Source organism: Anomaloglossus baeobatrachus, chromosome 2, assembly GCF_048569485.1.
Source record: "Anomaloglossus baeobatrachus isolate aAnoBae1 chromosome 2, aAnoBae1.hap1, whole genome shotgun sequence".
Lineage (NCBI taxonomy): Eukaryota > Metazoa > Chordata > Amphibia > Anura > Aromobatidae > Anomaloglossus > Anomaloglossus baeobatrachus.
The window spans coordinates 642363852-642380700 of NC_134354.1; the positions used below are offsets into that span (position 1 = coordinate 642363852).

The 16849-nt window shown below is 49.8% G+C and overlaps 1 protein-coding gene across 2 annotated transcripts in view; it reads left to right on the forward strand.

Moving 5' to 3' along the window:
* The window catches only part of TROAP (trophinin associated protein), a 225436-nt gene that overhangs the window by 91478 nt on the left and 117109 nt on the right, over positions 1–16849 (forward strand). For both annotated transcript variants that reach the window (XM_075334410.1, XM_075334411.1), the window contains exons 10-11: positions 2936–3020; positions 11944–12041. In XM_075334410.1, the coding sequence (XP_075190525.1) occupies positions 2936–3020; positions 11944–12041 (183 nt within the window). The remainder of the gene's footprint in view (positions 1–2935; positions 3021–11943; positions 12042–16849) is intronic.

The following is a 16849-nucleotide window of genomic DNA, read 5'->3' on the forward strand; positions in this document are numbered from 1 at the left end:
TGACAGCCAGGAGAGGTAGAAGCCTTAGGGACACTTTAGTGCATAGCCATTATGTGGCTACGGTGCCCCCTCTTTTTGGCTGTGGTCCTCAACGGCTTGGCTGTTACCCGTGTGGTAGCTGTCGGGGATGTCAGAATATCATTCGTGCCACCCATTTCTCTACAGCTGACGGGAAGAAAGAATATCGGATCCGGGAGTACATCTCCTGCAGCACATCTGGCGTAATTTATTATGCCACATGTGGCTGTGGCTTGATATACATCGGTTTGACTTCCCGCGAGCTTAGAATACGCACAAGAGAACATGTGCGTGACATCCTCGCAGCTAAGGAAGCCATAGACCCGGATACCTTGAAAACAATACCCCGACACTTCAGGATGGCTCACAACTGTGACCCAAAAAGTCTGAGGATTCGGGGTATTGACAAGGTTCACATGGGCATTCGGGGTGGAGACCTTAAAAAACGACTGGCACAAGTCGAATGTCGCTGGATATTCACCCTGGGTACCATGTCCCCGCATGGTCTCAACGAGCGGCTTTCGTTTGCGCCCTTCCTGTAATTTTATGCTAAGTCTTCTTGTTGGGACATTGTGGTGTATCAGGTGGCGCTGTTGGGCGTGTGGTCACGCACATAGGCGCTGACAATGGATACCTTCAGTATTATATCCGAGCATTTGAGACTGCCTATGCGATCCTCTTTAATTTATATTATTTTATATATTTATTTTAGTTTATTTTGGACAGGAGTTTATGGTTCTCTTTTTAACAGTGTGTTTGTTTCTCTCTCTTTTTGTTAGTGAGTGGTACCCATATGTATCACACCTTGTGAAGCATCTAGACCCCCTCCCCCCCCCCCTCTGCCATTTTCTCCCTCTTCCCCAAAAATGCCCCCACAAACACAAAAAAACCCCATTCCCCCATACCCTCCTGCCTCTATGGAGATGGAAGAACCATTCCTACGCCCACCCCCACAATGGATGGACTGCAACCATAAAGAGGACTATTTACATCTGGGATTCCGGTTCACATGATGGAGAATGAAGATATGGTGTACTGATACCATCATGTATCCAACTGGCCTTATGGACTCCTTTAGGATAAATCTTCTGTACTAATATAAATATATGTGTCATTGTAATCTTTAGAACCTGATACTTTTTCCATGATTTTTGGGTGATGATACATGTTATATAGTGTTGGGGGTCTATTTTTGGCCCGATCCCTTCTGTCCTCATATTTTTACCATATTCTTACTGAATCTGGGCTTCCCTTGTGATCTGGGATAGCCGATGGACGACTGCTTGGAATGTGCTGTCCACTTATCTTCCTCTGGAGTGGACGGTGGACCCCATTCTGTAGGGGGAGGGCCACGCTATCCATGAGGATTCATCGGCTGTCTTTGATGCTATTTTGATGCCATCACGGCGGGCACACTTACGGGGTTATGGGGTGAGTTCTTGTCTTTTCCTCTCTCTTTGTGGGCGGTATTGAGAGATCCTGATCTACTCCGGTAGTGAGTGGTAGCTCTGCGTATGATGAGGGGTTGATGGGCGGAGGGAGAGGGGGGCGGGATGTGGAGACGCGTCACGGGGCGTGCCTGTTACCTGGACGTCGCCACGGCAGCGTCCTTAACAGTGGGGCCGGAACAATAATACTGACGTCACAGGAAGTTTTCTTCCGTCCGGCCCCTACTGTGGACGCTGTTCCTGGGCGGACTTCCGGGCCTCGGGGCTTCCCGTGACGCGCTCTGGGTGGATGCCTGTGATGTATTCTGGGTGCCTACTTAAGGTCAGTTCCTGCACACTCTTTTATCCGTCTCCCGACGAAGCTACACGCGAAACACGTGTTGAGACGCTGGTCCCCACGTGGCTACCCCGGTGGTGCAGTGATCTGCATAGATTTGAGGAGGTGAGTGGTGCTACTTGCATCAGGGAAAATACTTGTACATTTTGTATTTTGTTCCTATTATTTGGGCTACAGCCTCACTCTCTGGTATCAGCCACCCCTCAGTAACCTTCTAAAAAGATCCCTGCTGAGGAACTTTCCTCTTTCCTCTCTGGGACACGTGGGGTTCTTTCCCCTTCAGCACCGTTCCCTTGGTCCTTATTTATTCATGTATTTTTGTACCCAACAGCACTTTATAATAAAATATATAATATTTACATCACTTTGCTTGTATGGGCTCATTACTATAGCGAATTTTAAAGACTCCGTTCCTCTTTGTCCTCATGGCTACATTTGTGCAGCCAGGCACTGATTGATGCTGCCCGTGATTTGGTCAGCATGAATTGTGACAGGTTCTATTTCATCTGATTGCCATGTAAGGGGTTCTCCAAGAATGTAATAAAATGGGCCCTTCTCATTTAATTCAAATGGCAGCCCTTCCGAGCCATGTCAGGAAAGGCTGCAGTCTGAAGTAATGCTGTTCTCGAGACTTGTCTCAACTGGCTGAGGAACTTTTATTGTATGTAAGCATACTGGAGCTACAGGAGAAGAAATAAATCTCAGCTGACAATGCAAGGAGGATGAAGGCTGGATAAATAAACCTCTTTAATGCTCAGTCAACTGAAGAAAAACTGATTCTTCTGCAGCCCCAGTATGTGCACTCACAATACAGCTCCTGTCAGTTGAGACACTGGTCTTGGAAGCTGTGTTTCTACAGTCTGCAGCCTGTCCCGATATCTATGACAAGCTGCAATATAATTACATGATTGTGCCATTTTATTACAATGTTGGAGCCCCGCTGTCAATCACTTGGTATAATTACAAATGGGTAAAGCCTTCCACACTTCAGCTAAGTGAAAGCTCATTCATTTCATAGGGAAATTCTATGAAAAGCAGATAACTTTAATGGAGTCCTCCTGATTGTGAATGTCACGTTAATTGGAACTAGAACCTCTTTCTGAGCTATTCTTATGTAGTTCATATATTTCAGATCTCTTCAGACTTTGTTACAATGCAAGCTACAACTCCAAATCCTTGCTATGGACGAATGTCCGCCTTGGCCGTGCCCATTAAAGGTAAGCGTTCTACTTCTTTACATGTGGTAGATCTTTAAAGGGAACCAAACATTAGGATTTTCATGTACAGTCATATGAAAAAGTTTGGGCACCCCTATTAATATTAACCTTTCTTCGGCGCTCCATTGGGAGACCCAGACGATTGGGTGTATAGCTACTGCCTCCGGAGGCCACACAAAGCATTACACTAAAAAGTGTAAGGCCCCTCCCCTTCTGGCTATACACCCCCAGTGGGATCACTGGCTCACCAGTTTTCTGCTTTGTGCGAAGGAGGTCAGACATCCACGCATAGCTCCACTGTTTAGTCAGCAGTAGCTGCTGACTATATCGGATGGAAGAAAAGAGGGCCCATATAGGGCCCCCAGCATGCTCCCTTCTCACCCGCGGTGGTGCTTGTAAGGTTGAGGTACCTATTGCTGGTACAGAGGCTGGAGCCCACATGCTGTTTTCCTTCCACATCCCCTTGAGGGCTCTGTGGAAGTGGGATCTTGCCGGCCCCCAAGCCCTGAGGCCGGGCTCCATCCACAGACCCAGAGAACCTGCTGGATTCGGAGCATGAGTACAGTCAGGGACAAGGCCCTGCATCATTCAGGTACTCGGTGTCCCCGGCAGGCACGGACGCTCTCAAGGCTTGCTGAGCGTTATAGTGCGCCGGGGACAGTAGCGCTGGGGTTAGGTCACTGCAGCTTTGCTGAGTGACGTTACATGTTGGGAACTACTGCGCCGACCGCTCCTGGAGCGGCGGCGCAGCTGCGACTTGTGGTGCGCCGGGGACTTTGCGCCGACCGCGCTTTTACGGCGGCGGCGCTTCTAACTTTACTCCCCGGCTTCTGCGGCCTAGCGCCGCTTCGTTCCCGCCCCCACCCTGTCAATCAGGGTAGGGGAGAGACGCTGTACAATCAGCAGCGCCGAGGGCTGGAGCCTTATTTACATGCTCCAGCCCTCTCACTGGACACTGTGGGACGCCGGTTTCCCGCTCTGACTTGGGGCACGCCCACGGCCCGCCCCTACTCATACGAGCTGGAGAAGGACGCCGGCAGCCATTCCTGCAGTCCGAGCTGAGAGAACGGACTCTGGGCAACCAGGCACAGGACTAGGGCGACCACACACCCGCTTATAGGCGGGCGGTAAGCGGCACCTGGAGTGCTGACCCCACTAAATACCGCAGTTGTCCATTTGTATTTTATGCTTACACTGCATAGGTCGCTATTTTTGGCTATATGCCCTCTTAGATGGCGACACATCAGCAGCAGGAAACCAGGGGTGCTAAGGCACAGGCTTTCTATGCTGCTTGTATTGCATGTACTGAGGTGTTCATGTGTATTTATGCTTGTATGCTATACACTGCACTGTACGGTCGCTAGTCTTGGCTATATTCGCCTAGAATGGCTAGACTACAGCAGCAGAAAAGCAAGGGTGCTGAGGCACAGGTTTTTTCTATGCTGCTTGTATTGCAGGTGTTGCAGTGTTCGTTTGTACTTATGCTTGTATGCTATACATTGCACTGTATGGTCGCTATTCTGGGCTATATTCCCCTAGATGGCTAGTCTACAGCAGCAGAAAAGCAGGGGTGCCAAGGCACAGGCTTTCTATGCTGCTTGTACTGCATGTGCTGCAGTGTTCATTTGTACTTTATGCTTGTATGCTATACATTGCACTGTACGGTCGCCATTCTTGGCTCTATACTCCTAGATGGCTAGTCGGCAGCAGCATATAAGCAACGCAGGCTTTCGATGCTGTTTTTACTGCATGTGATACTGTTCCACGGCACTGAACCCCATTGTGTACAATGCTCCCCTGTAGCACTTGGTCAGCCGGGGTCTCTACTAGACGTGGCCAAAGGAACCACCTGTCAACCCTGTCAAAGGACAGGGACGGAGTTGCAATGGGATAGAGACTTGCAGTCCGGACAGGCCATGGGCAATCTGGATCATTGCTCCCTGGCCACCCTCATTTGGAATAAAATCGGTGCTCCGGGGGGGTCCCAGGAAGGCTCTCTGTATGATGAGCAGACGTAGCTCATCAGGACTTTGATCCTGACACCGCTCTCAATCCGGATACACCGGATGGTGACGCCATAAGGAATGATCCTATAGCGTCCATCAATGGAATGTTGGATCTTTCTCCCTCAGCTCCCCCTGCGGAGGAGGCAGCTTCACAGCAGGAGAAGTCCCATTTCAGTAGCTCAAACGTATATTGAGTATTTTTCTGGCCACGCTGACTTCACAGAAGCAGTCCAGGAACACCACGCTTACCAGATAAGCGTTTTCTCCAAACGTATTAAGGATACACGTTATCCCTTTCCCTCTGACGTGGTCAAGCGCTGGACCCAGGGTCCAAAGGTGGATTCTCCAATCTCCAGGCTTGCGGCTAGAGCCATAGTTGCAGTGGAAATGGGACTTCATTTAAAGATGCCATTGACAGACAGATGGACTCTGGTTGAAATCTGTCTATGAGGCTATCGGCGTGTCGGTTGCTCCGGCATTCACAGCCGTATGGGCACCCTAAGCTTTTCAGCTGTTCTTGCGCAGCTGGTCTTCAGCACATGTACATCCGTGCCGCAGGGGCGTCCGTAACCTCGCAATGTCTGCATTGCGACTTACCCTATTAATGCTGTCCTGGAAGGACAGTCGAGGTTTCGGTCCTTCCCAAGCTCGGGCAGGTCACAATTGTCCTCGTCCAAAAGGGCTGAAAATCCTCAGAGGGGCTCAGCTTCCGGCCGGGCTCAATCACGCCCAAGGAAGGCAGCCGGAGGAACCGCTACCAAGGCGGTCTCCTCATGACTCTCAGCTCTCTCATCTCTCCGCATCCGCGGTTGATGGCAGACTCGCTCGCCTTTGGCGACATTTAGCTGCCACAGGTCACAGACCGGTGGGTGAGGGACATTGTGCCCACGTGCACAGGACAGAGTTCTGTTCTCGTCCTCCGACTCGATTCTTCAGAACGTCCCCACCTCCCCACCGAGCCGATGCTCTTCTGCAGGCAGAAGGAGTGGTAATCCCTGTTCCTCTTCAGGAACAAGACACGGTTTTCCTCCAATCTGGTTGTGGTGCCAAAAAAGGTTGGCTCTTTCCGTTCCGTTCTGGACCTAAAACTGCTCAACAAGCACGTGGAGGCCAGGCGGTTCCGGATGAAACCCTCCGCTCCATCATTGCCTCAATGTCTCAAGGAAATTTCCTAGCATCAATAGACATCACAGATGCTTATCTCCACGTGCCGATTGCTACAGAGCACCAATGTTTTCTACGTTTCGAGATGGGAGACGACCATCTTCAGTTCGTAGCTCTGCCATTCGGTCTGGCGACAGCCCCACGGGTGTTCTCCAAGGTCATGGCGGCAGTGGTAGCAGTCTTGCACTCACAGGGACACTCTGTGATCCCTTACTTGGACGATCTACTTGTCAAGGCACCCTCTCAAGAGGCATGCCAATTCAGCCTGAATGTTGCGCTGGAGACTCTCCAGACGTTCGGGTGGATCATCAACTTCTCAAGGTCAAACCTGTCACCGACCCAATCACTAAGTATCTTGGCATGGAGTTTCATACCCTCTCAGCGATAGTGAAGCTTCCGCTGGACAAGCAGCGGTCACTACAAACTGGGGTGCAGACTCTCCTTCAAGGTCAGTCGCACTCCTTAAGACGCCTCATGCACTTCCTCGGGAAGATGGTGGCGGCAATGGAGGCGGTTCTGTTTGCGCAGTTTCATCTGCGTCCACTTCAATGGGACATTCTCCGCCAATGGGACGGGAAGTCAACATCCCTGAACAGGAAAGTATCCCTTTCACAGACGGCCAAGGACTCTCTGCAATGGTGCCTTCTTCCCACCTCTTTATCACAGGGAAGATCCTTCCTACCACCGTCTTGGGCGGTGGTCACGACAGACGCGAGTCTGTCAGGGTGGGGAGCAGTTTTTCTCCACCACAGGGCTCAAGGGACGTGGACTCAGCAGGAGTCCACCCTTCAGATCAAGGTTCTGAAAATCAGAGCAGTGTATCTTGCCCTACTAGCCTTCCAGCAGTGGCTGGAAGGAAAGCAGATCCGATTTCAGTCGGACAACTCCACAGCGGTGGCATACATCAATCACCAAGGAGGGACACGCAGTCGGCAAGCCTTCAAGGAAGTCCGGCGGATTCTGATGTGGGTGGAAGCCAAGGTCTCCACCATATCCGCAGTTCACATCCCCGGCGTAGAAAACTGGGAAGCAGACTTCCTCAGTCGCCAGGGCATGGACGCAGGGGAATGGTCCCTTCACCCGGACGTGTTTCAGGAAATCTGTCGCCGCTGGGGAAGGCCGGACGTCGACCTAATGGCGTCCAGGCACAACAAGGTCCCAACCTTCATAGCACGGTCTCGCGATCACAGAGCTCTGGCGGCAGACGCCTTAGTGCAAGATTGGTCGCAGTTCCGGCTCCCTTATGTGTTTCCACCTCTGGCACTCTTGCCCAGAGTGCTACACAAGATCAGATCCGATCCGGATCTGTGGCATCTCACGGTCGGCCAACCGTGGGCACTAACAGACCGACCAGACTTACTGTTCCAAGGGCCTTTTTTCCATCGGAATTCTGCGGCCCTGAACCTGACTGTGTGGCCATTGAGTCCTGGATCCTAGGGTCTTCAGGATTATCCCAAGGGGTCGTTGCCACCATGAGACAGGCTAGGAAGCCCACGTCTGCTAAGATCTACCACAGAACGTGGAGGATATTCTTATCTTGGTGCTCTGCTCAGGGAGTGTCTCCCTGGCCATTTGCATTGCCTACCTTTCTTTCTTTCCTGCAATCTGGGTTAGAAAAAGGTTGGTCGCTCGGCTCCCTTTAAAGGGCAAGTCTCGGCGCTATCCGTCCTTTTTCAGAAGCGTCTAGCACGACTTCCTAAGGTGCGCTCGTTCCTGCAGGGGGTTTGCCATATTGTACCCCCGTACAAGCGGCCGTTAGATCCATGGGATCTGAACAGGGTACTAGTTGCCCTCCAGAAGCCGCCCTTCGAGCCTCTGAGGGAGGTTTCACTTTCTAGACTATCACAGAAAGTGGCTTTTCTGGTAGCGATCACATCTCTTCGGAGAGTGTCTGAGCTAGCAGCGCTGTCATTCAAGGCTCCTTTCCTGGTCTTCCACCAGGACAAGGTAGTGCTGCGCCCCATTCAGGAGTTTCTCCCGAAGGTGGTATCCTCTTTTCATCTTAATCAGGATATCTCTTTGCCTTCTTTTTGTCCTCATGCAGATTATCGGTATGAGAAGGATTTACATTTGTTAGATCTGGTGAGAGCACTCAGAATCTACATTTCCCGCACGGCGTCCCTGCGCCGCTCCGATGCACTCTTTGTCCTTGTCGCTGGTAAGCGCAAAGGGTCGCAGGCTTCCAAAGCCACCCTGGCTCGATGGATCAAAGAACCAATTCTTGAAGCCTACCGTTCTGCTGGGCTTCCGGTTCCATCAGGGCTGAAGGCCCATTCAACCAGAGCCGTGGGTGCGTCCTGGGCATTACGACACCAGGCTACGGCTCAACAGGTGTGCCAGGCAGCTACCTGGTCGAGTCTGCACACCTTCACCAAACATTATCAGGTGCATACCTATGCTTCGGCGGACGCCAGCCTAGGTAGAAGAGTCCTGCAGGCGGCAGTTGCCTCCCCGTAGGGGAGGGCTGTCTTCGCAGCTCTAACATAAGGTATTTCTTTACCCACCCAGGGACAGCTTTTGGACGTCCCAATCGTCTGGGTCTCCCAATGGAGCGCCGAAGAAGAAGGGAATTTTGTTACTTACCGTAAATTCCTTTTCTTCTAGCTCCTATTGGGAGACCCAGCACCCGCCCTGTTGTCCTTCGGGATTTTTGGGTTTTTTCGGGTACACATGTTGTTCATGTTGAACGGTTTTTCAGTTCTCCGATGTTACTCGGAGTGAATTTGTTTAAACCAGTTATTGGCTTTCCTCCTTCTTGCTTTTGCACTAAAACTGGTGAGCCAGTGATCCCACTGGGGGTGTATAGCCAGAAGGGGAGGGGCCTTACACTTTTTAGTGTAATGCTTTGTGTGGCCTCCGGAGGCAGTAGCTATACACCCAATCGTCTGGGTCTCCCAATAGGAGCTAGAAGAAAAGGAATTTACGGTAAGTAACAAAATTCCCTTCTTTTTCTTTATAACAATTTGGGTTTTTGCAACAGCTATTTCAGTTTCATATATCTAATAACTGATGGACTGAGTAATATTTCTGGATTGAAATGAGGTTTATTGTACTAACAGAAAATGTGCAATCTGCATTTAAACCAAATTTGATTGGTGCAAAAGTATGGGCACCTCAACATAAAAGTGACATTAATATTTTGTAACTCCTCCTTTTGCAAAAATCACAGCCTCTAGTCGCTTCCTGTAGCTTTTAATGAGTTCCTGGATCCTGGATGAAGGTATATTTGACCATTCCTGTTTACAAAACAATTCCAGTTCAGTTAAGTTTGATGGTCGCAGAGCATGGACAGCACGCTTCAAATCATCCCACAGATGTTCAATGATATTCAGGTCTGGGGACTGGGATGGCCATTCCAGAACGTTGTAATTGTTCCTCTGCATGAATGCCTGAGCAGATTTGGAGCGGTGTTTTGGATCATTGCCTTGCTGAAATATCCATCCCCTGCGTAACTTCAACTTCGTCACTGATTCTTGCACATTATTGTCAAGAATCTGCTGATACTGAGTTGAATCCATGCGACCCTCAACTTTAACAAGATTCCCGGTGCCGGCATTGGCCACACAGCCCCAAAGCATGATGGAACCTTCACCAAATTTTATTGTGGGTAGCAAGTGCTTTTCTTGGAATGCCGTGTTTTTTTGCCTCCATGCATAACGCCTTTTTGTATGACCAAACAACTCAATCTTTGTTTCATCAGTCCCCAGGACCTTCTTCCAAACTGTAACTGGCTTGTCCAAATGTGCTTTTGCATACCTTAGGCGACTGTTTGTGGCATGCTTGCAGAAACTGCTTCCTTCGCATCACTCTCCCATACAGCTTCTCCTTGTGCAACGTGCGCTGTATTGTTGACCGATGCACATTGACACCATCTGCAGCAAGATGATGCTGCAGGTCTTTGGAGGTGGTATGTGGATTGTCCTTGACTGTTCTCACCATTCTTCTCTGCCTTTCTGATATTTTTCTTGGCCTGCCACTTCTGGGCTTAACAAGAACTGTACCTGTGTTCTTCCATTTCCTTACTATGTTCCTCACAGTGGAACTGACAGTTTAAATCTCTGAGACAACTTTTTGTATCCTTCCCCTGAACAACGATGTTGAATAATCTTTGTTTTCAGATCATTTGAGAGTTGTTTTGAGGAGCCCATGATGCCACACTTCATGGGAGATTCAAATAGGAGAAAAACATGCAAGTGGCCACCTTAAATACCTTTTCTCATGATTGGATACACCTGCCTATGAAGTTCAAAGTTCAAAACCAATTTAGTGCTTTAGTAAGTCAGTAAAAAGTAGTTAGGAGTGTTCAAATCAAGAAATTGATAAGGGTGCCCATACTTTTGCACAGGTCAAATTTTGTTTAAATGCGGATTGCACATTTTCTGTTAGTACAATAAACCTCATTTCAATCCAGAAATATTACTCAGTCAATCAGTTATTAGATATATGAAACTGAAATAGCTGTTGCAAAAATCCAAATTGTTATAAAGAAAAAAGGTTAACATTAATAGGGGTGCCCAAACTTTTTCATATGACTGTATAAGGTGCAGCCAGTGCAGTACTGGCACTGAGGCACAGTGTGTACATACCATTAGTGGGCAGCTCGGGTGTTTAGGCTGTGAAATCCAACTTATAAAGTTTGAAAAATCAAGCACTTTTTGATTGACGTGTACACCACTCTCCTAATGTCCGGGCGAGTTATGCATGTGTATCCCCGCCCCCCCCCGCCACCTGTTCCTCCCTCTCTCTGGTTGTATTCAAATTTCTCTCTTCAGAAACATGGCGCCGGAGTTGGCACCTGCGCATAGCTCTTATCTCCGGCGCCATGTTTCTGAAGCCCGCAGTAGCTAGTATTACCTGCAGCTACGATATCTTGCCGCCCCAGGACACCGTGCCAGCCCCGCAGGCGCCTAGGACACCGGGATGCCACAAGAAAAAGCCGACAGCAGCCTGCCAGCGACATCGGGGGTCAGGTGAGGTAAGTTCACAATGGACTTACATGACCCCGTGACGGCAGTGCTGAGAGACCCGGTCACTGTGTCCTGGGGCGGCACGATATCGTAGTGGGCTTCAGAAACATGGCGCCGGAGATAAGAGCTATGTGCAGGTGCCAACTCCGGCGCCATGTTTCCGAAGAGAGAAATTTGAATACAACCAGAGAGGAAGAGGCGGGGGGGCGGGGATACACGTGCATAACACGCCCGGACATTAGGAGAGTGGTGCACACGTCAATCAAAAAGTGCTTGATTTTTCAAACTTTTTTAAAGTTGGATTTCACTGCCTAAACACCCGAGCTGCCCCCTGATGGTATGTACACACTGTGCCTGATAGTGCCAGTACTGCACTGGCTGCACCTTATACATGAAAATCCTGATGTTTTAGTTCCCTTTCATTTTCTGTTTTTACTTTAGAAACTGCGAATTTCTAAACAAGGTCTAGTTCAATCAACTTTATACACAGACTTATTTGGGTATTTTAAAGTAATTTTGGAACAGGGTGGAACAGATTTGGAACCTGATGGGGTGAGATTCAATACTGGTGTCTCGGTAAATGTGGGCGCACTAATGGTAACCATCGTCTGCACTGGCTGTCCACTGAATCTCCACATTACTTTTCAATAATTGCCACAAATCTGCTCCAATGTACATGAGAAAATTTTGTGTATCAGGATGATTTCTGTCTGTTATACAAAATGTGTTTGCTAGACATGTGTACTGTATCCTGGGATGTGATTTATCTGATCTTTTACTTCTCAGATATAGCGTTCAGCCCTTGTCGAGTTGCTAAGACACAGACTGACAAATCCTCAAGTGGATCAGCTAAGAGACGGCGGCCATTATATTCTTCTGCAATGGTTTGTGTTATTTTTTTATTCATATGTATTTGTTTGAAAACTAAATGTATCACCTCTTTTTAAACCAATGACGGCCACCGACCGTAAGTCTACGTCATGTGGTCGCAATAGAAACAGTCAACAAAAAATGAGGCAGATGACTGCTGTTTTACACAGCGAGTAGCCATTACAGCAGCCGCTGGACCAACCGCTGTCCGTGGCTGTTAAACTATTTAAATGCCGCTATCCATGTATGTGTCAGGGAGTGATTACAGCTGCAGTGACCTTGTAACTGCTCCCTGCAGCGGTCCAGAGACTGGAAGCGAGTGGCTGCAGGGAAGATAACTTCATTTTCTCCCTGTAGTAGTGTTTTCAGTATAGAAGCCTAACCTGATTTACATGGCCTCTAGCTGCAGATTATCATTATCCATGCAGGTGAATGACGATTCTGGACGTCACTGGTTACATTTAAAGCACCACCCCATCATATATTTTTTTTTTTTTTTTTCCCCAGCAGTGAACAGGTGCTTTTAAATTTAATCCACCTGTCCCAGTCACATACAGTGGAACCTCGCTTAATGAGTAACCCACTTAATGAGAATTTCGCTTAACAAGCAAAGCTTTCTGTAAATTTGTAACCCGCTTTACGAGAAAGCTTTGCTGTACGAGCAAAATTCTCACCGCACACACTTCCGGTTCCGTACATCCACCGCACTCTGACCGGCACTTGCAGTCCACACAAACGCACGCACATACAGTATTATGCTCACCTTACCTTCCGTTCCACCGCCGGGCTCATGGTTCTTGTAGTTCCCGGGTACATTGCGACGTCCTCGCGGCGAACTACAAGACCCAGGAGGCCTGCGATGGAACGGAAGGTAAGGTGAGCATATAATATATGTGTACCTTTTCGTTTCATCGCAGTTTCATTCGCCGCTCCACTCCAGGCTGTGTATCGGCATCCATAACGACGAGGCAGGAACTTCCAGTCACCGCTACTGAAAGGCAGCACGCTGGCCAATCAGAGGCAAGCGGCCTTTGACGTCAGCGCTCTGGCCGGGAAGTTCCTCCCTCGTCGTTATGGTAACCCGATACACAGCCTTGCCCCGTACCAGAGAACAGCAAGTCCCAGGAGATGGAACGGAAGGTGAGCATATAATATGTGTGTGCGTGCGTGCATGCATGTGTGTTTGTGTGAGTTTGGGTGTCTTTGTGCATGTGTGGAATGATAGAATAGGATGTGACATTTAACACGTTGTGGAACGAATCGTCTGCATTGTAATGATTTTCTATGGGAAATCTTGCTTTGCTGAACGAGTAACTTGGTTTACAAGCACACTCCCAGAACGTATTGTTCTCGTTAAGCAAGGTTCCACTGTACTCCCCTTCTGGCATCTTCTCCTTTACTGACGCTGCTCCTGTCCAGTGGTTAATAAAAACTCCACTTAAGTGTCGTGGGCGGAGGGGACGCGCTCGCCACGCTCGGGTCTGGGGCTTCTGCTGCTGCTCGGTGGCTCGAGCGGTGGGCCGGACCCGGGGACTCGAGCAGCGCTCCTCGTCCACGAGTGAAAAGGGGGTGGTTTGTTTTGGGAGATAGTTCGGGGCACCACCGCTCCTGGTGACGGGGATCCCGGGAGCGATGGTAGGGAGCAGCTAGGATGTTGTCCCCTCCGTGGGTAGGGGTTTGTGATCCCGGGGCCCGGTGGTGTAACTGGGAGGCTGGATGGCTGGGTTGCAGGGGCAGCGCGGCGCAGTGCCAGATGGCACTGGTGTACTCACTCAGGTAGTCATAGTTACATAGTTACTTAGGTTGAAAAAAGACCTAGGTCCATCTAGTTCAACCTTCCTCCACCAGTTCTACATTTAGTCACTAAGTCATTTATAACCAACAATGTTTTGTGTACTGAGGAAATCATCCAGCCCTTTTTTAAAAGCTGTTATAGTATCTGCCATTACTACCTCTTGTGGTAGTGTATTCCACAGTCTGACCGCTCTAACTGTAAAGAACCCTTTCCTATTTAGGTGTCGGAATCGCTTTTCTTCCACTCGCAGTGAGTGCCCCCTGGTCCTTAGTACTGTCTTTGGAAGAAATAAGTCATGTGCCAGTCCTTTATATTGACCACACATGTATTTATACATATAAATGAGATCTCCTCTGAGACGTCTTTTTTTCTAAGCTAAACATATCTAACTTTTTCAACCTGTCATCATATGGGAGGCCTTCCATTCCTTGTAATAGTCTAGTTGCCCGCCTTTGAACTGACTCTAACTTCTGAATGTCCTTTTTAAAATGTGGAGCCCAAAACTGGATCCCGTATTCCAGATGTGGCCTTACAAGTGATTTATAGAGGGGTAACAATACGTTGGGATCACGGGATCTAATCTCTCTCTTTATACACCCTAAAATCTTGTTTGCTTTAGCAGCTGCTGCTTGACATTGAGTGCTGCTGCTCAGCTTATTTGTAATGAGAATACCCAAGTCCTTCTCCTGTTCTGTAGTCCCGAGTTTACTTCCATTTAATGTATACGCAGCTATAGGATTACTCCGTCCTAGGTGCATTACTTTACATTTATCAACATTAAATCTCATTTGCCAAGTATCTGCCCATTCTGACATCTTATCCAGATCTTTCTTTGTCGCTCCTAATTGGGAGACCCAGACAATTGGGTGTATAGCTATGCCTCCGGAGGCCACACAAAGTATTACACTAAAAGTGTAAAGCCCCTCCCCTTCAGCCTATACACCCCCCGTGCTGCTACGGGCTCATCAGTTTTTATGCTTTGTGCGAAGGAGGTCAGACATCCACGCATAGCTCCACAGCTTAGTCAGCAGCAGCTGCTGACTATGTCGGATGGAAGAAAAGAGGGCCCATAGCAGGGCCCCCAGCATGCTCCCTTCTCACCCCACTCTTGTCGGCGGTGTTGTTAAGGTTGAGGTATCCATTGCGGGTACGGAGGCTGGAGCCCACATGCTGCTTTCCTTCCCCATCCCTCAATTAGGGCTCTGGGTGAAGTGGGATCCTTTCGGTCTCCAGGCACAGGAGACCGTGCTCCATCCACAGCTCCTGAGGACCCTGCTGGATAGGAGCCGAGTATCGTTCAGGGACATGGCCCTGCTACTTTGAGGTACTCTGTGTCCCCGTGGGGACCGCGCACAGCAACACTCCAGCATTGCTGGGTGTGCTAGTGCACCGGAGACAGCAGCGCTGACTGCGTTTGTGCCATTACACACTTCAGCGTCGCTGAGTGTGTTCGTGTAGGGGGACTGCCGCGCTGACCGCCGCTGCCATGGCTATCACTGCGGCGCGGCTGGGACTGTTAGTGCGCCGGGGACTTCCGCGCCGACCGCGCTTATACGGCGGCCGCGCTTATAACTCGAGTCCCCGGCTTTTGCGGCCTAGTCTCGTTTTCTTCCCGCCCCCAGCCCTGCCAGTCAGGGGAAGGGCGGGACGCTGTACAGGACGGCAGCACTGAGGGCTGGAGCATGCTTTGCATACTCCACCCCCCTCACTCTGCACAGTGGGGCACCAGTTCCCGCACTTTTCTGGGTCACGCCCACGGCTCCCTCCTCTCCTCAGGACGCCGGCAGCCATTCCTCTCAGCTCTGCTAACGCTGGAGAGGAGAGACAAGCTCAGGGAGACCCAGGCAGGATTTCTGGTGCCCACACAACCGCTTTGCGCAGGCGGTAAGCAGCACCTGTGGTGCTGGCCCCACTAGTGCAGAAGTGTACTTATAGATTATATGATTATAGACTATACTTTACACTGTATGGTGCACTGTTGATTTTTGTCTATATACCCTCCTGTATTGCTCAGAGGAGACAACAGCATGTCGTCCACAAATAGCAAGGGTGCCAAAGCACAGGCTTACTATGCTGCCTGTGCAGCATGTACGGCTATACTGCCGGCAGGTTCCACTGACCCTCATTGTGTGCAATGCTCGGCCCCTGTGGCACTTTCTCAGCCGGAGCCTCTGCTAAGGGTGGCCCAGGGAGAACCACCTGTTAACACTGTCCAGGTGACAGGGACGGAGTTTGCAGTTTTTACTGAAAGACTTTCTGAGACTATGGCTAAGATATTAGAAGCCTTGCAGTCCAGGCCGGCATCTCAAGCCAGGGGCACTGTGGAATCATTGCCCCCTGGTCCCCCTCAGTTGGAACAGCAATGTCCTCCCGGGGTGTCTCATGGATCCCAGGGTGAGGTCTCTGACACGGACCGCAGCCCCAGACTGATTAAGCGAGCTCGCTATGAAATCCCCTCGACATCACAATGTTCAGGGTCTCAGCGAGAGGACCCTCTGTATGATGAAGCGGAGGTAGCTGATCTGGATTCTGATCCTGAAGCCGCTCTCAACCTTGATACTCCTGATGGGGACGCCATAGTGAATGATCTTATTGCGTCCATCAATGAAATGTTGGATATTTCTCCCTCAGCTCCTCCAGTGGAGGAGTCAGCTTCTCAGCAGGAGAAATTCCGTTTCAGGTTTCCCAAGCGTACCACGAGTATGTTTCTGGACCACTCTGACTTCAGAGAGGCAGTCCAGAAACACCGAGCTTGTCCAGATAAGCGTTTTTCCAAGCGCCTTAAGGATACACGTTACCCTTTCCCCCCTGACGTGGTCAAGGGCTGGACTCAGTGTCCCAAGGTGGATCCTCCAATCTCCAGACTGGCGGCTAGATCCATAGTTGCAGTGGAAGATGGAGCTTCACTCAAGGATGCCACTGACAGACAGATGGAGCTCTGGTTGAAATCCATCTATGAAGCTATCGGCGCGTCTTTTGCTCCAGCATTCGCAGCCGTATGGGCACTCCAAGCTATCTCAGCTGGTC